The 26,541-nt window shown below is 35.2% G+C and overlaps 1 protein-coding gene across 1 annotated transcript in view; it reads right to left on the bottom strand.

The window, feature by feature from the left end:
- Positions 1–26,541, bottom strand: part of LOC122154396 (contactin-associated protein-like 2) — a gene marked incomplete at its 3' end in the record, with an annotated part of 73,577 nt that overhangs the window by 36,979 nt on the left and 10,057 nt on the right. Inside the window, exon 2 of the mRNA XM_042802641.1 lies at positions 25,189–25,338. Coding sequence (XP_042658575.1) covers positions 25,189–25,338 — 150 coding nt within the window. The remainder of the gene's footprint in view (positions 1–25,188; positions 25,339–26,541) is intronic.

The following is a 26,541-nucleotide window of genomic DNA, read 5'->3' as shown; positions in this document are numbered from 1 at the left end:
TTTATAAAGTAGAGATTCCTTTTTTGTGCGTTGTTCAAATTTCCTCTACATCAAATTTTATCTACATTTATTATTTCATCAATCTTTTAAGATAATTCTGAAATTCTTCACTGTTAGTTTTTGAATAACTTCACTACCCAGAATGTGACAGTACTGAAAGCAAAATTTGTGGTCTGGCTATTCACTCAGTCTTTCAATTTTTTTTTAGTGAACATGTAAAAATTCTCAGTACAGAATTATTTTGAGACTCCACTAGTGAACTCTTTCCACTGTGGCAATGACCACATATTCTTACTGTGTGTCTCCTATCTGCTACCTGCACAAGGCAGATGCATTAATACTTATTCCTTTGTAAGCAATGCTGATAGCATCTGTGACATCCAGTCATGATGTGCATTATGCCAGGTGCTGTGTCCATCGGAATACACAAAAGGTGGGAAGTATCCTGTTAAATAGTATATACTATTACTATTATTAATAGTAATAAGTTAGTGTTTATTAACAGTAAATTCACATGAGAATAAAAATACCTTAAAGATCATTTTGTGAACCCATAGTAACACTAGCACATTCTGTTAAAGATCATTTTGTCCCCAGAAAACTTAAAAAACACACAGTGGCATGATGAAGATTTTGCAGCATGAACAGCAAATAAGAAGTGTCTGTTCATTCACAGTCTGTAAAGCCTTCAGATAGGTCACCTAATCTTCAACGTATCAGCTTTCTAGAGCCTAGAGTGTAAAATATTTCGGTGGTTTTGGATCATATTCAGCTGCCCATATATGACCACAGAGGGAATTAATGGACACCCTGGCTAACTCGCCAATATCATTAGGTATCTTGAATAAGTGAGAAACTGTGTTAGCGTTCTGTTCCTGCATTTTGTAATGTGACAGTGAAAACTTATGTGCAGTGGTGGTGATAGGGAGAGAGGGAGGAGAATAGAGAACAGAAGGGTTTTTTTCCTGTTTGTTTAGCCTGTCACTTGGGAACAGCAGAGATGAAGAGTGGTAACTGTGGATTTCTTTTTTTGCTGCTTTATTCAGAGATAAATCAGGTATTTTCACATTGAAAATTTACACAGGCAGCATATGTTGTGCTAAATGTTTGAGCATTTTGATCCCTGGATGTATATACTGTCACTCCCAGGTATGAGTGACATTATTTAGCACCTTGTGATTTTAGATAAGATGATACACTACACATGGCAATAAAGGTGGTAGACTAAAATGAAACTAAGACAGTACAATTCACCAAACTTTATGCAGCACTGCATCTGGTGTCATGAAAAGCCAGCAAATGCATTAAGAAAAAGATTTTCCTCTTCAAAGTTTTACAAATGGAAGTGTAATTTCCACTTTGTTTCTTCTTTTCCGTTCCTAAAAATTGTATTGTTCCAACTCTAACATCAAGTATATCATCAGTTCAGTTAACACTCTCTCTTACTCACACTACATTTTAAGCCTATCCAGATTTTTAATGGGCAAGATGTTTATATATAAATTTCAACAGGTTAATTTACACTGGACTGCATGAATATCTTTAAAATTCTGTTTGCGTCTATCCACATACAGGACTTCTCTAAAGAAAATTACTGTCTCATAGTGAAACTCACAGGGATCGATGAGTTTCATTTCATCTTCCCACCAAAATGCTGGAAAAACCATATATTAAACATCCCTCCCCAGTGAAAATTATTTGTGTTAAGAGGAGAGTCACAAATCTTGAAACGAAATAGACTGAATGTTGTGCTTTTAGTGAAAGGTTTTAATGAAACCAAGTTAATTAAACATGGTTTGGGGTTTAGTGCAAATGCTTCATGTGGCTGAATATGCCGAAGATGCTTTACAGTTTAATCCTCTAAAAGTAACATTACTAAAAGACAGCCAAAGTAACAAAATAACCAAATAAGAGTTGTTAGTTTCCTTTTTCCATCTGCTCTAACTTCAAATGTTACTTCCTCTTTAAAGCACTAGGCTTTAATGCATGACGCTCTTCAGTCAATGAATGACTAAAGAAAAATTAATAACTTGATACTATTGCAAAATATATAACTTCAGATACTGTATTTTTATCAGTGGTTATATAATTTGTAATTTTAAAAATCAGTATATTTATATCATGACTGTAATTGACCTGATTAGAGGCACGTGAGAATGTTTCTTCTTTTACCAAATGTACTCCAAATTTTGTTTCCTTTGCTTAGTAGTAACCAAAACTGAGGGTAACAGACCTTTTGTCAATGTCCTGTGTGCTGGGTTTCTGTGGAACATTTTTTTCTTTTTTGGTAGCAGGGGAGGGGGCACAGCAGTGGCCTCCTGTGAGAAGCTTCTTGAAAGCTCCCCCGGCTCCAAGTCGGACCCACCTCTAACCAGGCCGAACTGTGCCTCTGTGAGAATGTATTTAAGAAGGGGAACCGGAGAGAGGGTGGGGACCTTCTGAGGAGGAGTTGTGAGAAGGACAGACACCAAGGTCAGCAGAAGGATGTGGGGAGAGGTGCACCAGAGCAGAGACCCCTGTATCCTGTGGTGAGAAAGTAGGGCTGCCCACCCTGACACAAATGGAGGTCCAAGGTGGAGTAGAGGCCAACCAGAAGCCTGTGGAGGACCCCACACCAAGACAGGCATCTGCACTTAAAGGAGCTGGGACCCTCAGGGGAGAAGTGGCCCTCACTGTTGCGGTTCAGTGCTGGGAGGACTGCAACATGCAGGGGTGACCCACGCTAGAGCAGCATGGGAACAACAATGGCCTGTGGGGAGGACTCATGCAAGAGAATGTTTGTGGAAGACTGTTCCAGTGAGAGGGGAGCCACACGGGCAGGGGAGGGTGTGCGGTGTTCACCTCACTTCCCGAGAAGGAAGGAGCAGCGAGCTGACTGTAACCCCCATCCCCTGCCCCTGTGCTGCTGGGGGCAGAAGCAGAGACATCAGGAGCAAAGCTGAGCCCGGGAAGAAGGGAGGGGTGGGGGAGGTGGTTTTGGATGTGGTTGGTGGTTCTCACTGTCCCCACCTTGTCTGTTAAGTGTTGTCTGGTTAGCATTTGAATTAACGTGATGTTTTCTTTTTTCTTCCCCAGTCCTTAGATGGATTCTTTGAGGATTCCTGCTCCATATTCTCCCCACTCCATCTCTGCAACGAGGGAAGGAATGAGCGGCTGGCTGGTGCTCAATTTTCCTCTGGGCCTAAACACAATACTGAAGAAAAAATGTCAAAGTGCTTTCTCAGATGAAGGTGGAAAGTTGCCATGACTACTGAAAACACTCTATGTAGCTTGTAAGAAAGTAGAAAGTACCCTCAAGGAAGAAGACTCTGTAAATATATTTCCTTTATGAAAATGTGGAGTAGTGAAGCTAAATGTCATGAATGCACAAGTATCTGTAGTTAATTTCTTAATTTTACATTATACTCTTGAATAAAACTAACACAGATCTACTATTTTTCATGTCACCTTCCAGATGTTACTTGAATTTATTCCTGATACAGAGATGTTGCCTACAGTGATGATGATGAACATTCATTTGCGACCTTATTTTAGTAGTCTGAGGCAGACTACAGACATTGTTCACAACTTTTTTTTAAATCTCTACATGAAAGAATGTCAAGATAAATCAGAATTTCTATTCATTTCATAGATTATACAAACCCAGTTTCAATATATACAAAAATATTTTCCACAAGCTTCCTTCCAGTAAACACTGAAAACTGCTTATGGAGCTCTAAAATATACAAGAGAGAGAACTCTTGAGGAGAAACTCTTAAAAAAATGTGAACGGTATCTGTAGGGCATATGTACATGGGAGATGGGTCTAATTTGACAGGATAACCATAACCTAATATCCATGTGATCCAGAAAAGCAAGAAGAAGGCAACAGCAAAAAGCTGCTTCAATTATGAAGTCAGTATAACATAATCTGAGAGCTTTCTCCCTGCCCTATACTTCCATCAGGACTCCCAAAGTTTCTGATAAATTTAATTTCCTTTCACGTTTAACTACTTAATACAATTTAAAGCAGTTCAAATATATCACTAAGAAATAAAATTAGAAAAAGAAGAATTTCACTTACAGAAAGTAGAGGAATAGTAGAGTAGAGCAGCAGTTACCAGACTGTTTTCTTCCTGCATGAGTACCTCATCACAAATATCCCAGGCTGGTGGTTGTTTAGAGAGTTCCAATTGCTGTGATCCATGTCCTGACTAATTCAACCATCTACTACTGTTTTATGTGAACACATGGATACCTAGTAATGTATTGAGCAAATTATACCAAAACTGGGACTTCAGAGAAGTTAAACCTAAGACCTTTGAGATGATCTCTGCACATCTGACCTCTTGCCACACAGCTTAGACTGGTGCAGCCCAGGAGCAGGGCTCATCAGAGCATTCCATCCCTTTCATTACAGGTCAGAGGTTGGAGTTATACTTCTGCCACTTTATCTGTTCCAATTTGAGATGATAATTCAGAGAAGCTGGTTGTGAATAGAATGACACTGAAACTACAATGACTGAGGACAAGTGCTGGAAGAAAGAGAAAGTGGGCAGTCCCAAGCAGAAGCACACACATCAATGAAAGCAACGACTCCTTTTCCCCTATCACTTGCCAAAAGGAACAAGGCATGGGGTTTCCATATGATCCTTCCCAGAATTTGTGGAAGTTTATGAAAGGCAGAGCAGTGACAACCAAAACAACTTTCTCTTTATATCATGAAAACATTTTGCTACATTCCTTCAAGCTGTATTTTTAGGACTTTCTCTTACATGAGATGAACCATCAATTCTTTGAGGGGTCTCCATGTATTCCTATTTTTAGTGCATGGCAAATGGTGAACAGGGGGTCAAGAATAATGAACTGCCTATGTCAAATCATGCAGTTCACACTGCAAACTGTGATGCCAAATGTCACAGCTTTTTTGTGGTAGTTGAGATCCAGGAAACGATTCACAGGTTCCTGATAGCTGAACACATCTAGCACAGGCTGTGAAAGCAGCATGCGTTTTAGTTATGTAGGCTGTAGGCACTTTTGGAAAAGAAACATTGCTGTGCTCATAAACATGTTTGTTTGCAGAACATGATCCAATTTTAAAGGCTTTTGATCCTATTGCTTGACATTTAAATTTTTCCCCATGAGACAAGTAGTTGAGATGATTTTCCATATATCTTAGCTCTATTCAAAAGAAAGGCTAATATTCATAATCTAAGAAAACATTAGACCAAGGTCCCAGCTGAGATCTAACCAGAGGACAGACATACATTAACCCCTTCACAAAACCTTCTAATAGATATAACTAAACCCAGCCTTTTGCATGACTAACCTTTGATAAGCCATGAGATACATGACAAGCACCTTTACCAACAATACACTGTCTATGATTTCAAATAAAGTAAATAATCTGGAACAGAGTGATAAGGGCCTGAAGCTCAGTTTATGTTGTTAGTTACCCACAAGAAGAACCTTTTTCACACAGTCACAGCTCAGGCACTCTGATCCTTTCCTGGAGTTTTATACAGTATCTTTTACTTTTTCAAAGGAGGACAATTTTAACACATTGAAATGGTCTAACCTCAAGAACACAAAGATGATTTGTCAAGAAACATGAACATAAAAACAACTAAACAATGTAAAGGAAGAATTAAATTAATAAAATCCAAATTAAGCAGATATCACACTTAGGAATAATTCCTTTTATTAATCAAATAGGCTTTAAGTTTCTTGGGCCATCCTTTAACATATTTGGATGTAAGTCAGGAGGCAAACGCTTTGCATCTGCTTTTGTAGCCCCAGATTCTGAGAGGCGTAGAAGACAGAAGAAAACCAAACACTTCAGGACCACTGTTGTGAACAGGTTCTATCATCTGAGGCCACCTCACTGGCATAACCCTATCCCAAGAAACTGCAGAGCCCATTCAGTAAATTGCAATGATTAGTTTAGTATTTCAGAGCCCTGCACCTCCAAATTCTGAATAACAGAAAACACTGGCAACAGTTTTATGAACTCGTGGTGTCTGGTCTTTTCCTGGTTTGGATGTCAGTATGATCCATCTTCAAGAAAACCGACTGCAAAAGGAAAAAAAAAAAAAAAAAAAAAAAAAAAAAAAGAGCTACTGTTCTCAACACAACACACAGAAAGGGAAGAGACTTAAGCTGCCAAACAAATTAAGAACAGAGTAAAATACAAGCTTGAAAAACATACCAGAATTTGAGCACTTGAATCTAATTGTTGCATGACCCTGACACTTTTATTTTTAATTTGTTGGATGTTACACTGGAGTTCTCCCTTGTTTTGTTAAAAAGTTCAGTTCTAATTCATCTTCTCTGCACTATTTAATACTGTGAGATTAAACCTTCTCATCATCGCTAATATCACATCTTTTATTTAATCACCTTTAATCTTCAGGGCCAGAAGGAGTTCCTCTGTTTTTGTTTACTAGGACTACAGACTATTTTTGTCCCACACTGATTTCACAAGAAATCAATAGTTTAATGCATTTGATAAGCAATGCATCACCTAATTAGCTGTCTTCTAAAAATGAAATTGTTACATATAACTTCTTCAGAAAGAATAAATGATAGCCAATTAACTTTATCAGGGCATTTTTTTTTTTTAATTTCCATCACAAATCACTGCTCTTTGTTCCACATGTATTTCCCATCACATAGCTACTGCTCATCTTCTGGAGACATGAATGTCAGGCCATGTAAGCATGATTCTTCACTGCATGCCTAATTAAACAGCCTAAGCAGGCAGGTCTAGGGATTTCGGTGGACCTATACTTACACTTACTTGAGGTTATTACAGGAGAATGATGGATTTTAGAGCAGTTCTGCAGTAATTTATAAAAACTGTTATTTGTCTGGGTATTGAGAATTGTACGAACTGTGGAAGTGTGTGGGTTAATGCAAAAGAAAGCTATCTGGGGAAAAGACAGGAAATAATAAAATGACAAAAGCCTCTTCTCACCAAACATTTGAGAGTTGTTAAGGAACAATACCGGAATTATTAGCTTTGATGAATTTGCCTTCTGTCCAGTCAACCTTTAAAATAACTTTTGCATAGAACATGAAAACCGATGAACACAAGCAAACAAACAAAACTACCAGTAGGATGAAATGGGATAGATCTCTGAAAATAGAGGCAGTTCCTTTCACCCTGAGGGATGGTCACATCTCTGTGGTGCTATGAGTTCAGGTAAACAGAGCAGCATGACATTAATAGAGATACATTCATATATACTTTGATTAGTTTGTTGAAATTTTAGAGTATTCCTTTCTCTCCAGAATCATTAGTTTTCCTGAAAAAAACAAATCATGTCATTTTATGACCTACTAGTCTTACACTCAAAAGAGAAAGTTGCAGGAATGCAAATTCTATCAGATCTGCTGCAGAGTACTACAGCCAAACAAGGAACTGGAGAGTTGCATTCTCCAACTCTCCTCTGCAGTAAAAATTAAACTATGAAAGTGGATACCTAGAGGTATAGACTAAAAGACAACTGCACTGTTCAACTGACATTCTGAGGTTGATCTAATAAGATCCTTAATGTGAAAGTTTCAACTGTTCATTTACAGATGATTTATAGAAGAAGGAACATCTCTTTAAGTTTAACAGTAATTTACTGTTTATCTTAGTAATCTATAAAATATACATGCTAGAAAATATATACTCCTAAAACATGGAGAGGAGAATAATCAAGGTTCAACAACAGCAGCATTCCGAATTAAAGCATAAGCATAGAACAGGCTATTTAGTTCCTCCTGTGGCACTCTTGTCTATCCAAAAATATCAACCTAATCTATATTTTAATTTCGCCTCTGGGAAGTGTCATCCTTACATTTGGCCTTTTGTTGGCATCTGCATTCCTGTTTGCCAGATCACTGTGTACTCCTGGGAGGGACACAGGGGACAGAGAAACTGCCTATATTTTCAGCTAAGGAAAACAAAACAATTGGATATAGGAAATCTAAATTTATTGTGATTACCTCTCAACAAAAGACTGTTTTATTCATGGAAAGCATCGTTCCTATGTGCAAAATCTTTAGTTCTCTTCTTACTGTAATTTCTCAGGCTGTATCTGCCTTAATGTTAAAGGACTTCTGTAGCATGTGATGGTACAGCACAGAAATTATGTCAGAGGTAGTCAGAACTATCTAGAATTTACTAGGGAAATAGTCCCTACTGTAGGTGTAATTCAGCATTAAATAGCATAATTAGCCATTTTATGATTCACCAGTGTTGGTCCATTTGTTTTTGAAGCACAGTAAAAATACACACAAGGAGAAATCACCCTGTTAAATTTCTAAGCAATACCTATGTTTTCCAGTACAGTTTTCCACAAGATTTATCACTATAGTGAAGTTAGTAAAAACATTGCTAATTCCAAAGTGGTCAGTAGTTAAATCTTTTAGGGATCTTTCCTAAGTGGAGCTGTAGCACATTTTTCTCAGTAAGAGGAAAAAATCAGCTTGGATTGAAAAGTATTTCTATGTAAAGGCAGAGAGAGAAGGACATGGAATAAAATGAAAAAAACAAAACAAAACAAAACAACTCAACCTGTTGAAGGAAACAATAGGGGGTGGGGGGAAATCCAAGAGAGACAAGAGAAGTTAATTTAGGAAGTTTGGTGATAAGACTGTGTTTGCAGTGGCTTACTATACTTCTTCATATACCTTTTTTTTTTTTTTTTTTCTGTCTCACAGGCTGATTCTCCTGCAGTCTTCTGTGACTTATGAAAAATGTGCAAACTTCCAATTCTGGGCCATCATTAGCATCAGTCCTTCCAACCTATACACCAAAGTGTAATTTAAAAATTCAGTGAGATGGTGTGTGTACGGAGTATGCTTAAGTGAAAGTGAAGTTTTTTTGCCTCCATCCAAAAAGAAAATAATTGTTCAGTAAAATATTTTACATTTTTAAATTAATTTGTATTGACATGTGACAACTTCATCCAAATTGCTGTCTTTGTGATTGTAAGTACAAACATCCTGTTCCTTTAAAAAGAAAAAGATGCTGACAATTCAGTGTGGATCTAAATTTTAGTGCTAGCAGTAATATGTTATAAGTATGTACCCAATCAATGCCTGGGAACTTTATGTTTTCATTTAGCTTCCTTAGAGATGAGAACACATGATAAACCTATCAGAGCTACCATCCCTCAAGCTCGCCTGGCAGCCTGGGTGATAGAGCCTGCTTTACATTCAGACAGGAGACAAATTAGAGTGCACTGTGCTCGGGCTTCATGTTCTCTTCTTGCAGTAGAAACCATTCATCTCTTCACCATGATTGAGAGATACTGGGCAGTGTTCCAGGAAAGAGGGGAGGAGAATGGAGTCAAAAATCAGGGGGAGGGAAGAAAAGTGCAAGGCAGAATAGTAGGAAGAATTCTGCTAAAGGAATTCAGGGCCTCATAACCAATTCCAAGTAAAAAATCATGATAATGTGTAGAGACAGAATACAAAGTAAATGCACATTCTCAAAAATGTATTTCAGTTATTTAAGAAATAAATGTGTTTCTAGAATCAGATTAACCCAGAGAATGAAGGGGAAGAAATTATGAGATGCACACATTATCCAGCATACATTGTCCAGACTTAGATTTAAGTGGGAATGAGATGTTTGAATTGCTTGAAAAAAGAGTCCTTCCACTGACAAATTAGTAAGTTCATCGCACCATAATCAGCTGTCTACAATATGACCTGAATAATAATGAATTAAAGTAAAAAATAAAAATACAAAAGAATTTAAGTTTGATTACATTTGTACTCTTAAAAGCTGCAAGACATTTTTTGTTAGTTTTAAGTCAGAAAGCATCGAGGAGCACTAATTCTTATAAAAGAACTGCCTCAATGACAGACACACAAATGTGTTAGTTCTGGGACACTGTTACTATTTTAGTGCCCCTTAACTGGCTTTTGCTTCTATACCTCCTGTAGAAAGGCAGTAGAGACAGCAGCATGGTCATGAATTCAGAAAGCAAAGTCCTGAAGGTACCCTGGATATTAGTTGTGATTTCACTGGAAATTATGAATAACTGTCTACTTACAGCTTTAGATTATCTTGTCTACACCCAGAAATGACTTGGCTACACTCTTCTTTCTCCATCTGTAATTCACATGCGCACAGAACAATGGTGCTAGCATCTGCGGAGTTCAACATCCTTTATATACCACAAGTTTTATTGTGCCAGTTTTCCTTCAGCTTCCAAGACAGATTGAAATACAGACTGCTTAAGTATCAGAATAATTTTTATCCTTCACCTTTGAACTCCCACAAAAGGTAAATTATTTTTATTTTAAAATGTATGCAAATACAGAGTATGGAATAAAAGAATAAATACAATCTGGCCCTCTAATCACTCTCTTATAAAATATACTGTCTTGGCATTAGCGTGAAGTTAGAGGCCAGTAAGTGGTGTGCATCCCTTCAATCACATTGTTCCTGAAAACACAGAATTTGCTCATATTGATGAGTGGACATGGTAAAATATACATTGAAAATAATAATTGATTTCTACAGCATTTATCCCCGTTTGTAATCTATACAGTGTTCTGATCACAGAGCTAAGCACTTTTCAGTAATGCTTTAAGCAGATTAATTAATGTAATTTCTATTATACTGCAAGACTGAACATTTTAAGATTGTGAGCTTTCATATAATTCAAAGTAATATTTTAAGAATGACGTTTCTTTTCTTCCCCTAAATATTACTTCATCATCTATCTCTGGCACTTATATTTTGGCAATGATTCTGTAAAATTTGGCAGCATCAGTACATCACAAAGCCTAGCTGTGAAAAAATGGTGCATCCCTTCACTACCTCTAAGGTTAAATCTGTTTCATTATGGATATACACAATACAGCATATTTGAAGTCTTTCATGCCAATTACTACCACCTATCAATTTGCAAATAAGATTTTGAGATATGCAAATATATAACTCCATGACACAAAAACTCTTAGAAGAAATACAAGGTTTGTTTTTCTTGAAGTATCCCTGTCTTTATAAGTTGTGAAATAACGAGCCTGAAATAATGAAGTATATTCTTTTTTCTTCTTTTCTATACAACTGCTATTTAGGAGACAGAAGAAAATCTCATAAAATTATAAAATACCTATTATTTTATTCTTCTTGAGTCAAAAAATTAACCTTCCCTCAGCTTAAAAAATATCTTGTCCTTGTCTATTAGTAAAACAAGAATTCATTATATTTTATGTTTACCTAAAATTATTTATTTCTTGAACAGTATCATTTTTATATTATTAGATATTTTATTAATACTAATCTCTTTCTACAATCTCTGTAAATTAACTGCTTGTCAAAAATATATTAAGTAGGAAGATTCAGTCATATTACTCTTTCAAGAGTATTCATTTCAGTGCATCTTAAAAGCATATTCCTGGATGTACTATCTTTATCCCTTGTGCATAATATGATTAATTTGTAATAATACTAGTATCAGTAACAATAACTGAAAATTTTATTTGCATTGTGTCACTCTTATAAATCTAAACTGACTCACAAATACCTCATAAACAAGTCTTTCAATAATTCTCTCAAATTCTAATATATTAAAATGGAACCCTAAGTAATTTATCAAAAGATACATATGCAGCAAATGTTTTCAATGGGAAAAAAAAGTCAGCAAATTGTTCATAAAAGAGATAATAAAATTCTTGGATTTATTTATTATAGGAAATGATTTCTGAATTTCATCAGTGGGTAAATAAGTAATTTGTTTTCAATTTACAAAGTGAAATTATACTTTCAATTAAAACTTCATTCTGCTTTGGTTTTGTCCGTAAGTCACATAGTACTGTCCCCGTTATCTGATTGAGTCATTTATATAACTAACTAACCTATCACAAACTGGAAATCACAAGACGGTATTTTTATACCACATATATATGTGTATACAATTTGCAATTCATTATTTCTGGAAAGAATATAAGCTTTCCAAAATGGGGACAAACAATTCTAAATGTCTTTACACATCTAGCAAACACAACTTATATTTCAAACAGCATATTTGTTCATAAAACTCTTCCTTTTTTCATGCAGTATTGCTTTTACAACAGCTCAGATGTTGAAACTGGCGAACATAAAACACTTTCAGTAAATATGCAGTCATTGGGGCTTAAAATAACCATTTTATAATTATTTCAAGTAATAAAAAAGTAGAACTTGAATATTCAAGGAAAATTAATACACAAGTATTGCAAATAGAGCCAAATTAAAAGTTGTCCACAGCCATTTTTTAATTAGTCATCATCAAATTAGTACTTTTAATCTAATTTTTAGGTAACTGAGCTGAACAGCAGATATTAAACGTCTTGCTAAGAGTCACATACAGACATGCTAGAATGTATTGAACCCTCTCCAAATTGCTAGCTTTATTTCCCTCAGGGTAGACTTTTAGGAGAATAAAAGGGAAAATCACTTTTACATTGCAATTGTTAATTTAGGCTAGAAAACAAATTATTGAAAAGATCAAATCCATACTTAACAACTAAGATAAATATGAAAATTAGTTACCAGAGATAATAGATACAAAATTACTCCACTATGTTAGAGAAGATTTTTAGGAAATTTTCATTTCAGTGATGAAATACAATAATTTAAAAATTATAAATAGTGCTTTTCTATAACATAACACATTATACAATATCAGGGTTCATTAAAGTAAACAAAAGCTTTGCCTGAAGCACAAAATTAAAGTCCATGCAGATTAAAGTATTCACCTCATCTTTTTAAGTAGTGAGCTTGACAATATGAGGCAGAAAAAGGGAATGAGATACACTCATGTATTTTTTAAAAAAAGTTTTATACATGTTTGTATTAGTGATTTTTTTGTTTAATAGATATTTTTATTGTAAACCCTACACATATAGTAATCTACTTTCTAATTAATTATACATGCACTTTGTAGAATTATTATTATCTTAATTTCTCTTTTACTTTCATTACAAGCAAAGTATTTTTGAAACATTCTTGGACTTATGATACAGGCAAAACATTACTATTTATTTCACTAAGCAAAGACATCTTACATATAGTTTGCAAGCTTGTAAGATGTTCAAAGTTAATGAAACTACAGAACAATAGCATTAAAAAGGTGAGTCACAGTCATTGTGATCTGTAGAGCAGTAAACTCTAAGGCTGCATCTGAAACTGCTAATAATCAGATTCTTCTTGCCCTTGCACTTTCTGAAAGTAGCAAAGCAGAAAATGGAGTGAGCTGTGAAAATGAAACTAGTTTCAGAGCAGTTTCAAGAAAAATGATGGTTAAGGAAAAATGTTCTTCATGCAACATTCCAAACTTTAAAAATATGTTGGATAGAAACAAATTTCCTTAAGATTACCCTGAATTTTAGTATCACAATGTTGAAAAGACTAACTTTTTTTTCAACACAGTAAAATCTGAGTTATCACTGAGAGCCAAGAGGAGCCCTTGCACATTTGTTCTTGATTAAGGAAACAAATGTAAAGGGTAAACTATAAAGATTAGGATAGTTGCCTAGCTGTAATGATGTACTAAATAGATTTACTAGTCAAAGTCTTTCTTAAATATATCTGTGTAAAGAATACAGTGGAGTCAAGAGTAGCTGCAAGTACATTTCTAATAGCAATATTATAATGTACACAACACATTCAAAAGATATTAAAAATTTGTGAAATTTCTCCAACACAATTAACAAAAATTTTACTGCAAAATTGCCATGGAGATCTTTGGTTGCAGTACTTTTCTACTCTCCTAATCAAATGTGATTTTTGAAAATCTGTCTTTATCAATTTTACATTATGAGGTAATTTCAGATGTCAGAATATTAATTATACAAAGTATGCATGCAAACCAAGTCAATTTTTTGCAGACAGGTGTCAGTTACAGTGCCTGAACAGTAATGCTGAAAGGCTTCAATGGAAAGCTAAAATGACCTTGCATAGGGCATAATCTAGTTCTAGTGTAAGTACTTGCCTATTACAGGTCCAAGCATGGAACGGAAACAGCAACAGAAAGCTTCAAATTTCACATGCTTGTATGACATTCAGGACTTGTTTCTACAGGTAGATTGCACCACCTATGGAGTCTGCACCTTTGTTTGAACATCAAAATGTTGAAGCACTAGGAGAAAGTGTTTAAGCTTCTTTATAAAATTAAACTGGTTCCATTCAACACATTTTTAATGTGCGCACATGTGTGCACACATGGTTGTATCATTTTGTAGATATGTCCCAGAGGTTTACGACACAGTTCAAAAGCAGAAACATGAACGACTATTTTTATGCAGTAAAATATAGCCATCAACCCAAATGAGAATTCCACTTTAGAAAATAATAGGTGGATGTGATGCCGTGATATTTTTATATTTCTGGGCACTACCATGAGATATAATTAAAATCTTGTTGCTAATATTTTTAGGATTCCTGAAAAGATCACTCACTGCATTATAAAGTCCTGTCCTATTTGACTTTTGTTGTGATCATAAATATAATAAAATCTATTTTAAAATTAAATAGGAATATATAGCTTACAAAAAGACCTCCACCATTCTCAAAAAAGATTTAAGTTCCATTAGTTATTCCAATTGTATAATTCTTCAGTGACCTTTCTTCAACATGTGTCAAGATTTGCAGCATTCCATCTCTTTTCTTTCTCAGGCTTTTTCATCATATATCTACAGAATAACTGTGAGTCACTAACAGCACGAGCACTGTTCACTCACACCATGATCTTTAAGACATTCAAATAATAAAAGATGGTAAACTTTCCCTCCCATTCATGTCTTCTCCTTTATCTAAGTTCTTAATAATAAGCAATATTGAAAATGCAATCAAGCCAAATGCAACAAGGAAAAGTTCTTATCAAGTCTATAGAGAACACGAATTGCAAAGACAACGATAAGTATAAATGAGTTTGGAAAAAATCAAGAGAGCCAGACTTTGGGCAACCTGTTCCTATAAATTAAAATCATAGGAACACAGGATCTGAATTTATCTTTTCAAAATTCCATTCAGTTTGGTTTTGATGCCAGTGGAACCACATAGGTTTAATTAATTAAAAAAAATATTTATTCTAAGGCTCCAAAGAAAGCTTCCAACTTATAGAATCAAATATAAGAATCGGTTTATCAGTTATCAAAAAATTAACATCAGTCTGTTGGTATAAAAAGACGATTTAAAAAATGACAAGCATGAACAGAAAGTGTTTTGAGACATCTGGTCAGTAAGAACGATGAAAATTAAGTAAGAGCAATAGGCAGATGAAGCATTTTCAAGCATCATTAAAGCTTCTTTCCTTTTGAGGGCTCATCTTCCTCAAAGAAGATTCACAAATAAATATCCTTAGTATCATCTAAAGAATACTTTTGTCATTATAGATTAAAGCAAGATTTTTCCCACACAAAAACACAAACATCATGCTATTCTACACCACTATCTGTCTTGTTCTTATTGTTAAATAAAAGTTTGTTTACTGAAGGATTTTCAGTCTTTGTGTATTAATAGTCACAGTGTCTAATCTCACTTGGATTTGCGGGACAAGATCAAGTGGTAAGCATGCAGCTCTCAGTCTGGAAGCAAAAAGTCTGTAAAATCACATCTTAGAATCATTCAAGTTGTGCGTACACTTGGTATAATGGGTAATGAACTCAAAGAGGCTAAGAGTATGTTTCATTATTGCTATGGCACCTGTCCTAGTTTCACTTTCCTCCTGTTTCGCTTTTGTTTAGTTTACAATATAACCTTGATAGTAACCATCATGCTTCATAAGTGACCTATTTCTTCTCTTCATTCATAAACACAGGATTTTTAAACAGTTCTACAGTTAATATTTATGCCAGTTGTCCAAACTCAGATTAAAAAAAAAAAAAAAAAAAAGGGGATTGTGGCCATCCAGTGAATAAACTGAATGACAATATCTTTGACAGGACTGAATAACCTGAAACAGTCTAACAGTTTGCTGGTTAAAGAGATCACCAATATTACTCAGTACTGCATTATCAAAACCTTATCCACCCCAAATTAAACTTAAAGTAAATATACTTCAACACTGACAAGGTAATTTAATGCCCTTAAACTAGGCAATAAGCCAGTTGTCAGCAGTTCACACTGGACATTTGTGCATCTCCAACTTGTTACTTCCCACTTCAAAATATTACACAAGTAAGTTCAGTGCTTTGCTGAAAAGATAAAAACAAGGCTTTAAATATTCTGTTTCAGCTTCACAGTTCAGTTTTGCCAATTTATACAGATAAATCAGCTCTAAGCCACTGACTGTGAGATTCAATAAGGTTCTTTCTTTAGAAAGATATAGGCCCTTAAAGTCTACTTCATGATTTACAAAAGCATCACTAATAAGTGTTCCTGTTAGAGCCTTTGACTGCGACTTTTATATGATGGGATTTGTTGTCTTCAGTGAAAGGTGATAATAACAACCGGGGACTGTAGGCATGCAAGGATTTAATTGACAGCCTGCCCTAAACACAAAGGGCTGCATGCAGTTTACTTATATAGTAGAAGCAGCAGACAGTAATTATAAATTTAATTGGAGCTCCAGTCAGGTTTCATACATGAGCCAGTATTTACAATCAGAACTGAGAACCACTCTCAGTTCAGACGATACGAGTCAGGCAGACCTCTTATCTGAGTAATTATGTTTTTGCTCCATCTCCCACTTTCACAGACACCATATTTTGGTGAATTCTGGAACATATTCTGATATTTTTTCTCCTGTTATGCATTTATGACTCATTAAACTAGATTTCCAAAGTTATTCATGTTTACAGTTATACAGATGTTCTGAAACATGCGAGTCAGTTATCTGACTACCACCACAATCAATGTCAGGTAGGCATCTTCTTGCTTAGTGTTGTTTACATTAATAGGTGCTCATCTACATATGTAAAACATTGAAATACAATTGAAAATTTGTCTCACTTTTAGGGGATGTGGGAGGAAAAGGGTAGGTTGATGTAGGCTTGTTGGATTTAAGTGAGGGATAAATTTAGTAAGAGTGTGTTCTAGCCCGTACTCAGAGACTAGAGATGGCTGGACTTATCCCTTAACAGGTAGGCCAATTACTGTCATGACTGTAGTCCTGACACCAGATACAGAAACAGCCTGTCTGCTGTAGGTTGGGTTGCATTCAAAAAGAGCAGTCAGGTTCATGAATAGTAAGCTTTATTCTTATGCAACACCTGCAGATTCTTTGAGATTGCCAGCAATAAATGCACTGAACTGCAGAAGAGCTATATAGGTCTACAGACAAAACCAATAGCAATCACAGGCTCAGTTTCCCAGGTAGGCTCTTGGCGTAGCCAAGGTCACAAATCCTACCAGAAGGCATCCTTTCTGAGTAGGGGTGAGGAGAACAAACCATTGATCTGTCCCTGCAATTTGGTATCAAATTCTCATCCCTCTAAGTTAGGCATGAACTCAGGTTGATATACAGCCACCATACTGCCAAGCATGTCAAGTGTGTGTGTGTGGGGGGGACTGTGGTCAAGCCACCATTCCTTGAGCAACATCACAAAACATTTCTAGGTATAACTTCTGAGCAGTTGTGCAAAATTTTTATTGAGAAAAGCAAAACGGACTGCATGGCTTTCACCTCACTTGGTGTTTCTCCCCAGTGCATGACAGTACAAATTACTGGATCTTCACCCTATCTTGTGTCTCTGCTCTGGGCACCAGGTGTTCAGCAACATTGGGCTTTGCAATTTTCCACTGCTTTGTGCCTCCAACACTTCCAACAAGGTTCTATTATTTTAAAGAGGAAAATCACAGATACTTTAACAACTATGGAAAAGCCGCTGAAAAACACCCAATCCCCAAAACGAGAAAATCCTCTGGTAACAGTATAGCCTATTGATGGCACCAAGAATTTACCTTCTTTTCTTTTTTATTTTCTTCTGTAGGTGTGTTGAATTGTGGTTGTGAACAGTAAGAACATTCATACATCTAGAAGCAGAGCCAGGATATCATTGAAGAACAGGTGGAAGTGCTATTCAAATATTAATTAGCATACTCCACTACTTAGTAGTGTGATTATTTTCACAGACTGGGAAAGCACATGTGCGTATTTTTCACAACACAATTCAACACATTCACATAGACGTATTTGTGATTCCTAATGTTATCAATAGACTACATGATTTTCAGTGTTCTAAAACCATACAACTCCAGTTATTACTGCCTAGTAATTAGTACTGGTTAACATTCCTCCCAACATCTGCTGCTTGTTGAAATATCTGCCTTTCCCCTCATGTAGGCATTTTTTTCAGCTACTGGTACCAAAGAGCTTGTAGATAGACCTACTACAGCACCAGCAAGAGGGACATATATAACATAGGTAGAATTGTCACTTTTGAGTGTGTTTTCAATAGCTCTCTTCTGGGTCTTCACCATGCAGTTCCTTCTACAAAAGTTTTCTTCAGAAGTGTTACTGATTTTTACAAGCCCTTCTTCTTTCCCTTTGGAGTGAAGAACCATAGCATGTTAGGAATTTCCTCTGTTTTCAATTGACTTTTCTGTAATATTCAGAGTTTTTATACAATTTGCTTCTGACTGAGACTGGGGCAACCATATGACTGCTGTACTTAGTGAAAAAGGAAACATTACATACACACAGAATTACAGACAACAGAGCTCCATTAGGTCTGTTGATGCCTTCCCATGTCCATGCAGATTTACTCTCTATGGTACATGTTCTTCGTCATTTTTTGCTATTTCTTGGTTTTAAATGCCAATATGAGAAAAGAAAATGTATTGAAAAATGTGTTATTCTCTTATCTGATGCACACAGAAATTTGCTCTAGTTCTTGCAAGAAAACAAAGCAAAAGAGATTAATTTCCTTCACTTTATTTATCTGAGAAACTTCTAGATATATACTCTGTGGCTAACATCTTCAGGTTAGCAAGAGATTCATGTTGTGTAACAAGCACAGCATATCTCAAATGTTCATTCATTCATTTTTCAGTGAGCAGATATTTCTCATCTCTAATAGGCCTTTGCTAAAAAGCTAAAGTCATTCCAGAAAGTCTCATGCTCCCATATACACATTCCTAAACTCACATTATCATATATTTGAACTTTTATTTGCTTGCACAAAGTATCAGTTTTCTGTCTGCACCTGTTTTTCTTTGGCAGATCAATCTATCTCCTGTATTTCTGCTTGTACTGTTGTATAGAATGTGTTGGTGGATTGACATATTATAACATCACTAACAATACTACAGACTTTACTAAAACTAACTACAGAATGTCACCATTATTTTACCTGGTCTCATTTGTCTAACATTCAAATTATCTGAATGAAATAAATAAAACTTTAAACATGATGAAAAAAGCATATAAAGAGTTAATGGGCAATGTTGATCAACTCCAATTCTGGCAGTTGTATAAAAGGAGTGTGAATTCAGATGATGTTCATAGCTGAAAAGAGCAGATAAAGAACCCGAATCATGTATTAAATAGCAGCGAGAGGCTTAGGTGCCTATAATTGCCTGTCTTTTGTTTTGTTTTTGCTTTTAATTACTATACCACCACTTCCTTGCTTTGCTCAGGTTTATACATTCTGTACATCTGCATTCTTCACTCATCTACTGGTTTATAAACACTCTGGATTTAAAAATTCATGCAATGTACAAGGGCTGTTAAAAATTACAAGCTATTCTAATTCTCTTATTTCAATTTCTTGTGTTTATCATTATTTTGTAGGACTGACCTTGGAGGATTCCTAAAGATACTCAATATCACATTATACTCTGAGTTATTTTGAACTTGCTTTGTGTTCTCATGGATTTATATTTGAGCTTATAGTAGGGCTATGATCATGAGGAGAAAGATTTCAAATCACACCCTTTCCACAATAGATGTAAACTTGACCATCTAGTCTTGTGTTCGTACACAGAAAAGAAAGAAGTGGCCACCAATACTGAAGCCCTGACACATTAAAAATCTGATCAACCTGCAGAAATGTAAATACAACCAAACATCATCGTTACTGAGATGTGAGAAGATGTAGGCTTGAGAAAATAATGTCAGCAGTGACTTTAATTTCCTTTATTAGGTAACAGACAACCTGAGCTGCCATTGGTTGAGTCTTGTTCATTTGTCGTGTAACATCAATAACTCAACTTCAGTTTTGCGGAACACATTTGAATTTTAGTAACAAAAAATCCCCTGACTCTTTTCTATCTGATAATACTTGAACTTACGATAGCCTGAGTACTTTTGAGATCCCAGTGACACTACCTAGGAAGTCTGAGCCTGACTATAACAGCTGTTAATGACCATGTTTGCACAATGATAACAATGGATAACTTGATAAAAAAATGTAAGCACACCGTTCAAAGGCTTTGGTTGTAGACTACAGGTTTTAAGAAGGGAAGATTCCCACATGGAAGAGCAGAGAACATATAAATATAAGGAAGGCATTTTTTCTCTTTCGCTTGACTTCCTTCCTCCCACCTCCTTCTGCCACTTCTAATTCTATGGGATTTTAGCCCAACACAACTTTCAGAAACAAATTAATTCTATTACAGGAGCAAGATGTGATACAGAGTGCGTTTGTATAGTTGTAGAGAAAAGAAGGATTTTCTATATGCCATAGATGGGTGTCCCACAGGAAACTTACTGCATAGGCCATTCATCTTTGCTTGTCAGAAAAAGCAGCACACAGTGGATTGACAGATGCTCACTGCATACCTTTGTTCTCAGTGAAGATTTATCACTCATACTAAAAACTCCCCCATCCTTAAACCGGTGAAAATGAAAGGGAAAATAAACACAATTAAAAAGAAATGCTGTAAAATAGAAACGAGTCAAAATTACATCTCTAATCAAATATTTCCTCTGGACACTAGGCAGCTATTAGGTGTTTTGGTGCAAGCTTAAGATGCCTCACAAAAGCCCTTTATCTCCAAAAGTGCAAATAAGGTTAATGGACTCATTTTCACTCTGTAATTCTCTGTTCTTCTTTTCTGTTTTATGCAGATAATTGGAAACAACAAAGAAACATCATTCTCTAGAGCTTAGTAGGGAAAGGAAGTTCACTTCTTTCCAAAAATCCAAATTCAAGACAAGGAAGAGAAGGAATATAAAACCAGTGGGAAGAGAAGAATAGTTATACAGAAGGGCAATAGGCAATTAGCACCCACACTCCCACATACACCAGCACTCATTCATGCAGTCTACAGAAATGCCTGATCTACAGCTTCCCCTAACTCTTAGGCTTGAATAAAACATCATTGCTGTCTGTCCTTTGGGAGAATCTTAGTAGTACTGGGAGACAGTACAGGCTAGGCACAAAGGAAGAAAAAACCCCACAAATATAACAGTACTGAGCATAATTTATTCTCTAACAGAGAAATAAAGAGTCTTCATTATTTATTTTTATGGTTTACTTATGATTTTTCAAAACTAGAAAAGTCAGTCCTATGAGCAGAAGTCACAAAAGATTCCAATTTCCACATCTCCGTTATTCAAATATTGCTGTACATGATGTAAATCTCTGGATTTGGTGGTCAGTGATGAGCATTTCTATTCAAATGAATGAATAAACTAAGGAATAACCAGAATATATTTAGGAACTAGTTTGACGGAAACTGAGTGTCAATCAGGTCTGGCTTCTCTAAAAAGCCAACTTTTACAAATTGGTAGTTGGAGGCTGCTGCTAGACAGCGAGGCTGACTTTCGAGGCCTAGCATACCATTCGGTGTCTAAGCAAGTTATTCTTTAGTTAAGGCCTTCAGTGTCCACACAGTGTTTAACTGGCTCTTATTGTACCCGTTTGCCTGTACAGAAGAGGGAGGGAACACTCTGACTCAGGCTTGTTCCTGCCTGTGCCAAATTTTCTGATGTCAGGAATAAACACACAACTGTCTAAAGTCTCTGCATTCCCCCTATTATTTATGTAGTTATAACGGACTGAGTCATAATCAAATTCTAATCAAAATACTGCGAATAATATTACGGACTTTTTCAGATATCACTGCAAACCAATCTTTGTAAAAGTCAGTTTAATATTTCCAATATGTCTGGAATTTTCATCATTACATTTGGCATACATTTGGTTCTTCTTGCCCACTCAATCTTTAATCCATTTCCAATTTTGATAGATTGTCTACTTTATAATAAAACTAATATTATGGGATATATCCAGTGCAAAGTTATGACAACAACATATGAAAATTATAATTTTCCTTAAAAACAGACACTGTCTCAAAAATTCACATTCAAATATGTGGTAATCATCTTACAATAAAAGCTGTAGTTATTTTCACATAAAAGCTCTATCAAGTGTCTGCCTTAATACTTTGAAGCAGTACCCATTTTACCATAATTATTTTTCTCTTTAAATTCTCCAGTATATTTTTGAGAAAATATTGCACTGCAGCAGTGAAATGCAACCTTTACACCTTTTCTTCAGTAAAGACAACACCATTGCCTATAGTATCTATTTGCTATATTGACACCAGGAGACCAGAATACAGAGACACATACTTATTTTGAAATTAGGGAAAGGTAAAGTTTGGAGAACAAAATATTTGCATACGTGTGGTATCTCTTTCAAAGATGAAATGGGAAAATTTAAATCAGAAGAGTGTTCAGAGACTTCTAGAAATGCTACAAACACTAATTCAATGGACTGCGCTTTCTCAGTGTTTTGCAAGATCAAGAAATATGGCAGTGGGATAGGATTAATATCACAACATTGATCTTTAAAACTGATCATTTAACTTCTGCATCTGTGATGTATGTTTGAATTTTAATAATACAAAGGTTTGATATACAAAATATCTGTAACTATTGTATTCAGACCTCTAGCAAAGAAATCTACTGGATTCCTTTTCACATTTAAAATTTATCATCAGAGATTGATAATTCTTTCTGCTAGCCACCTAGCAGTTTGCAAAAAACCCCAAATTTCTACCCTCTGAATTCAAGAGGCAGTTGTCCCTTTCCTAACCAATTATACATATTCGCAGAAAAAGAATATTTGACACTTTCTTATCTGAGCTTACTCCTAATGAAACTAATGAGAACATCTCCTTTGATGACAATTACCAAGCGGTGCAAAGGTTTGAAGTTCCCCACTATTCTCACCTCTACATCCTCTTCTTGCAAATGTTACTTATTAACAGCCATAACTTGGAATGCTTATGAAGAAAAATAAGGAGGAACACATATGTGTAGAGGGAATACAACAAAAATACATTTGCCTCATAAGATGCAGATCATGAGTATAAAAATTTGGTTTCTAATATGTATCCAAAAGACTGTCTTTAAATTGCAAGTATCTTTAGTTAACAGATATATATAGCAAAATAACTAGCATATATATATATAGCAATATTTATGTGAGAGCATACTAAAATAAATCCATTCCTCAGATCCAACTCAGAAATAAAGCTTTGTCAGATTCACAGCTACAGTCAACTAAAACATAAAAGCACAGTGTTGCAAATGCAGACGTCTTATTTTGAAATAAAATTGGACATGAAGGTGAGGACAGTGCTAGAGTTTTGATATAGCTTTAGAAGAGCTTTCAGATTATAAAAGATAATAAGGAAAAAATTTACCATAATTTACACAATGGGACCATATATTTGGGTGAACAGATCTCGGAAAAACACTTCAGTGAATTCATGATTGACTTTCATACCCCATTGGAACAATATCTGCATGCACACTTTTTTTATGGAAGGAAGGTAGAATTATAAAATACAGGTCAACAATTACAGATCAAACAGATTTCAGAATACAACTGAAATAACAAGAAATCAACCAATATTTTGATTGACAAAGGGTATAAAAACGACCTGGAGAAATTAAACAATTTGTCCCTTGCAATCAAAGAGTCAGAGGTAAAAGGCATTTCAGAAGAAATCAATCAATCTTTCTCCAGAAATGTAATAATGGTCTGGGGGTTTTACTTATCAAAATTAACAGAACTTAACACTGGATGTATTATGTATGGCATTTATTTTCATTTTCTCCTATGTGTGCTTAATAACTTATTGAGAATGTCTCAGACTGTTCTGACAAATTGAAGGTACTATATTTTGACAACAGAATAATCTTCATGCTTTAGCATGTGGCAACTGGCTATGCTAGAACTCTTATTTGAAGCAATATGCTAAAAAACCCTATTCAGGATATTAGCTGAATTAAGGATATTGGAAAAGATGTAATATTATTACTAATTATAGCATCACAGTTATATTTTATTTTGATTAGATATTCACCTTGTGAGTTTGGGAAAAAAAGAAAAAACAAACAGTTTTCAATACTGATAAATTCTACATTTAAAATTTTTATTTTCTGCCTGAAGCTTTCAGATGCAACTTCACATGCGTGAGATACTTCAAAAGTACAATTTACAACTCATTTTTTGATCTTAGCACATTTGAGCTTGCTGAGAATACTGCCCAAGATTGCAGGTCATTGTTGCATTGGATGCTTTTTAAAAAACCTGTCTAGCACTACAAAAAGTAATACATCTAAGTTAAAAAACACTTAACAACCTTCCCCCTTAAGTTAGTAGTGTAACAAAAATATTCTTGGCATGCTAAATATTTTTCTTTACTATAGAAATTTAAATATATATTTTAAAAATCCAAGAGTTTTGATGGCCTTTTTTTCATTTTCATAAATGCTAACATAGAAGAGCAAGAGGAATAAATATTAAAGCTACAATTTGCAAGAACTCTTGATTATATGGACTGCCAACAGATAGAAATACTGAACAATCTAAGGCTTCAATTTATAAGAGCTTCTTAATTACCCATAGTCATGACAGCTGTTAAAGAAATCAGCAAAAAGTTAAGACCAGATGTTTTTGTTCTCAGGATTCCAAACATTAAAAGATAAAGTTTATCCCTCTTCTCAGTTCATATAATTGAACTACTAATGGGAGGTTCCCCTTTCAGTTCAGAGATCTGAGAAATCATTGCAAGCTAGATTGACTCTTGTTACAGAACTTCTCAGAGTTTCTTTTGCAAGGATGAGGAGGTGTAGAAAGATTCTTAAAAGTGAAATAAAGTTTAGTGTTTTATGTTTTGATGAGCAGCACCCAGCCATTTTAGACATATTAAGACCTACGTGAATTAATTACATCCTGATCTCCATTTCACCTATTAAGTAGATTAAAAGAGAACAGCACTTTAAGCAGGTACTTGTTTTGATATTTTTTTACCTCCAAATAAATATTTCTCTCCAGTCTTAACTTGTAGAGGGCTGTTTGTTCGAACAGCTGAAGCTTCATCGCCATCAATGGTGAGGACGGCAAAATTTTCCTTAGCTAGGAATCGCACTTCATGCCACTGCCTGTCACTGAGACCAGAGCCTATGAAGAACAAAAAAACATTGGAACATTTTACTTAGTCCAGTATTTATTATCTTTAAGTGTTTTGTGTGTCTCAGGCTCATTATGCAAGCTTTAATGAAGGCTATTGCAGAAATGAAATCATTTTGGTGTGATAACAAGGAATTGTTATTAAAGTAAATATTACAAAAAAAAAATAACATTATATCATAAATACAAGTCTTGGAACTACCAAGGAGTCCACATTTTCAGGTATAATTGTATCTAACTACAGATATTATCACTCACCTTTCCCATCAAAAGGCCATATGCCACAAGTTAGTAGTAAAGAATGTCTTAACTATTTCTATGATCAAGTTCGGAAAGAAAAATACTAATTAATCCATTTAAATATAGTAACAAGCCCAAAGGGCACATTATGCTTGTGATTGCTGCCTTTTTAAAAAGCTAGATATTTCCAAGAAAATGGAAATCAATAATAGGAAGGAGAAAGGCTCATGTGGAAGGTGAGCTCACAACTAATCCTGTCATTGTGGTGTGAGGCTAGTCACCAAAGATGAAGACATCATCACAGAGGCACTGCAAAATCAGCAAATGTCTGCCAAAACCCATAATCTTAGGGGAGCACCATCCTCCCAATACTGACAGCAGTGAAGCATATGGATATGTTCATTCACCCAGATCTTTTAAAACGAAAGCAGAATTTATATACTTCTTGTACTTCCTGTAGCATCTGGCAGGAGGACAGCTTGCCTGACATGATAAGCTGTCATTGAAGAACTGTGAAAGAGTGTTTGTTCTGGTCATTACTGTGTAGGCAAGTTATGTTGAGTCGACAAGTAAGTAGCAAACACTCTACTAAAAGCAAATTCCAAATTATAACACCTCTTAGGCATGATGTTTTCTCCACCTAGATAAAGGTGCTAAGTCACCTTACCAAAATGTCATTTGCCAGAATAAACCACAGAGCAATACAATAAGCTGTTTCTAAAATTAGGGGGAATACACAATATCAGTAGAAGTATCATGAAAGATAAACTTTCCATATATTCAAAAGAATGTTATCTTCTATGAACAAGGAATAATATTAATGGCAAACAGATATATCTCAACATTTAATTAATATTTTTTTCCCACTGCTTCCACATATTTGTCTAAGATACAAGATCAAGTCCTGAAATAACATGGAGCATTATACCTTAGAATACTCTTGGAATATTCATC

The sequence above is a fragment of the Tyto alba genome, unplaced genomic scaffold (assembly GCF_018691265.1).
Source record: "Tyto alba isolate M040663 unplaced genomic scaffold, T.alba_DEE_v4.0 Super-Scaffold_100000100066, whole genome shotgun sequence".
NCBI lineage: Eukaryota > Metazoa > Chordata > Aves > Strigiformes > Tytonidae > Tyto > Tyto alba.
Note: the sequence above shows the minus strand (reverse complement) of the source record. Positions and strands in the feature narration are given on the sequence as shown.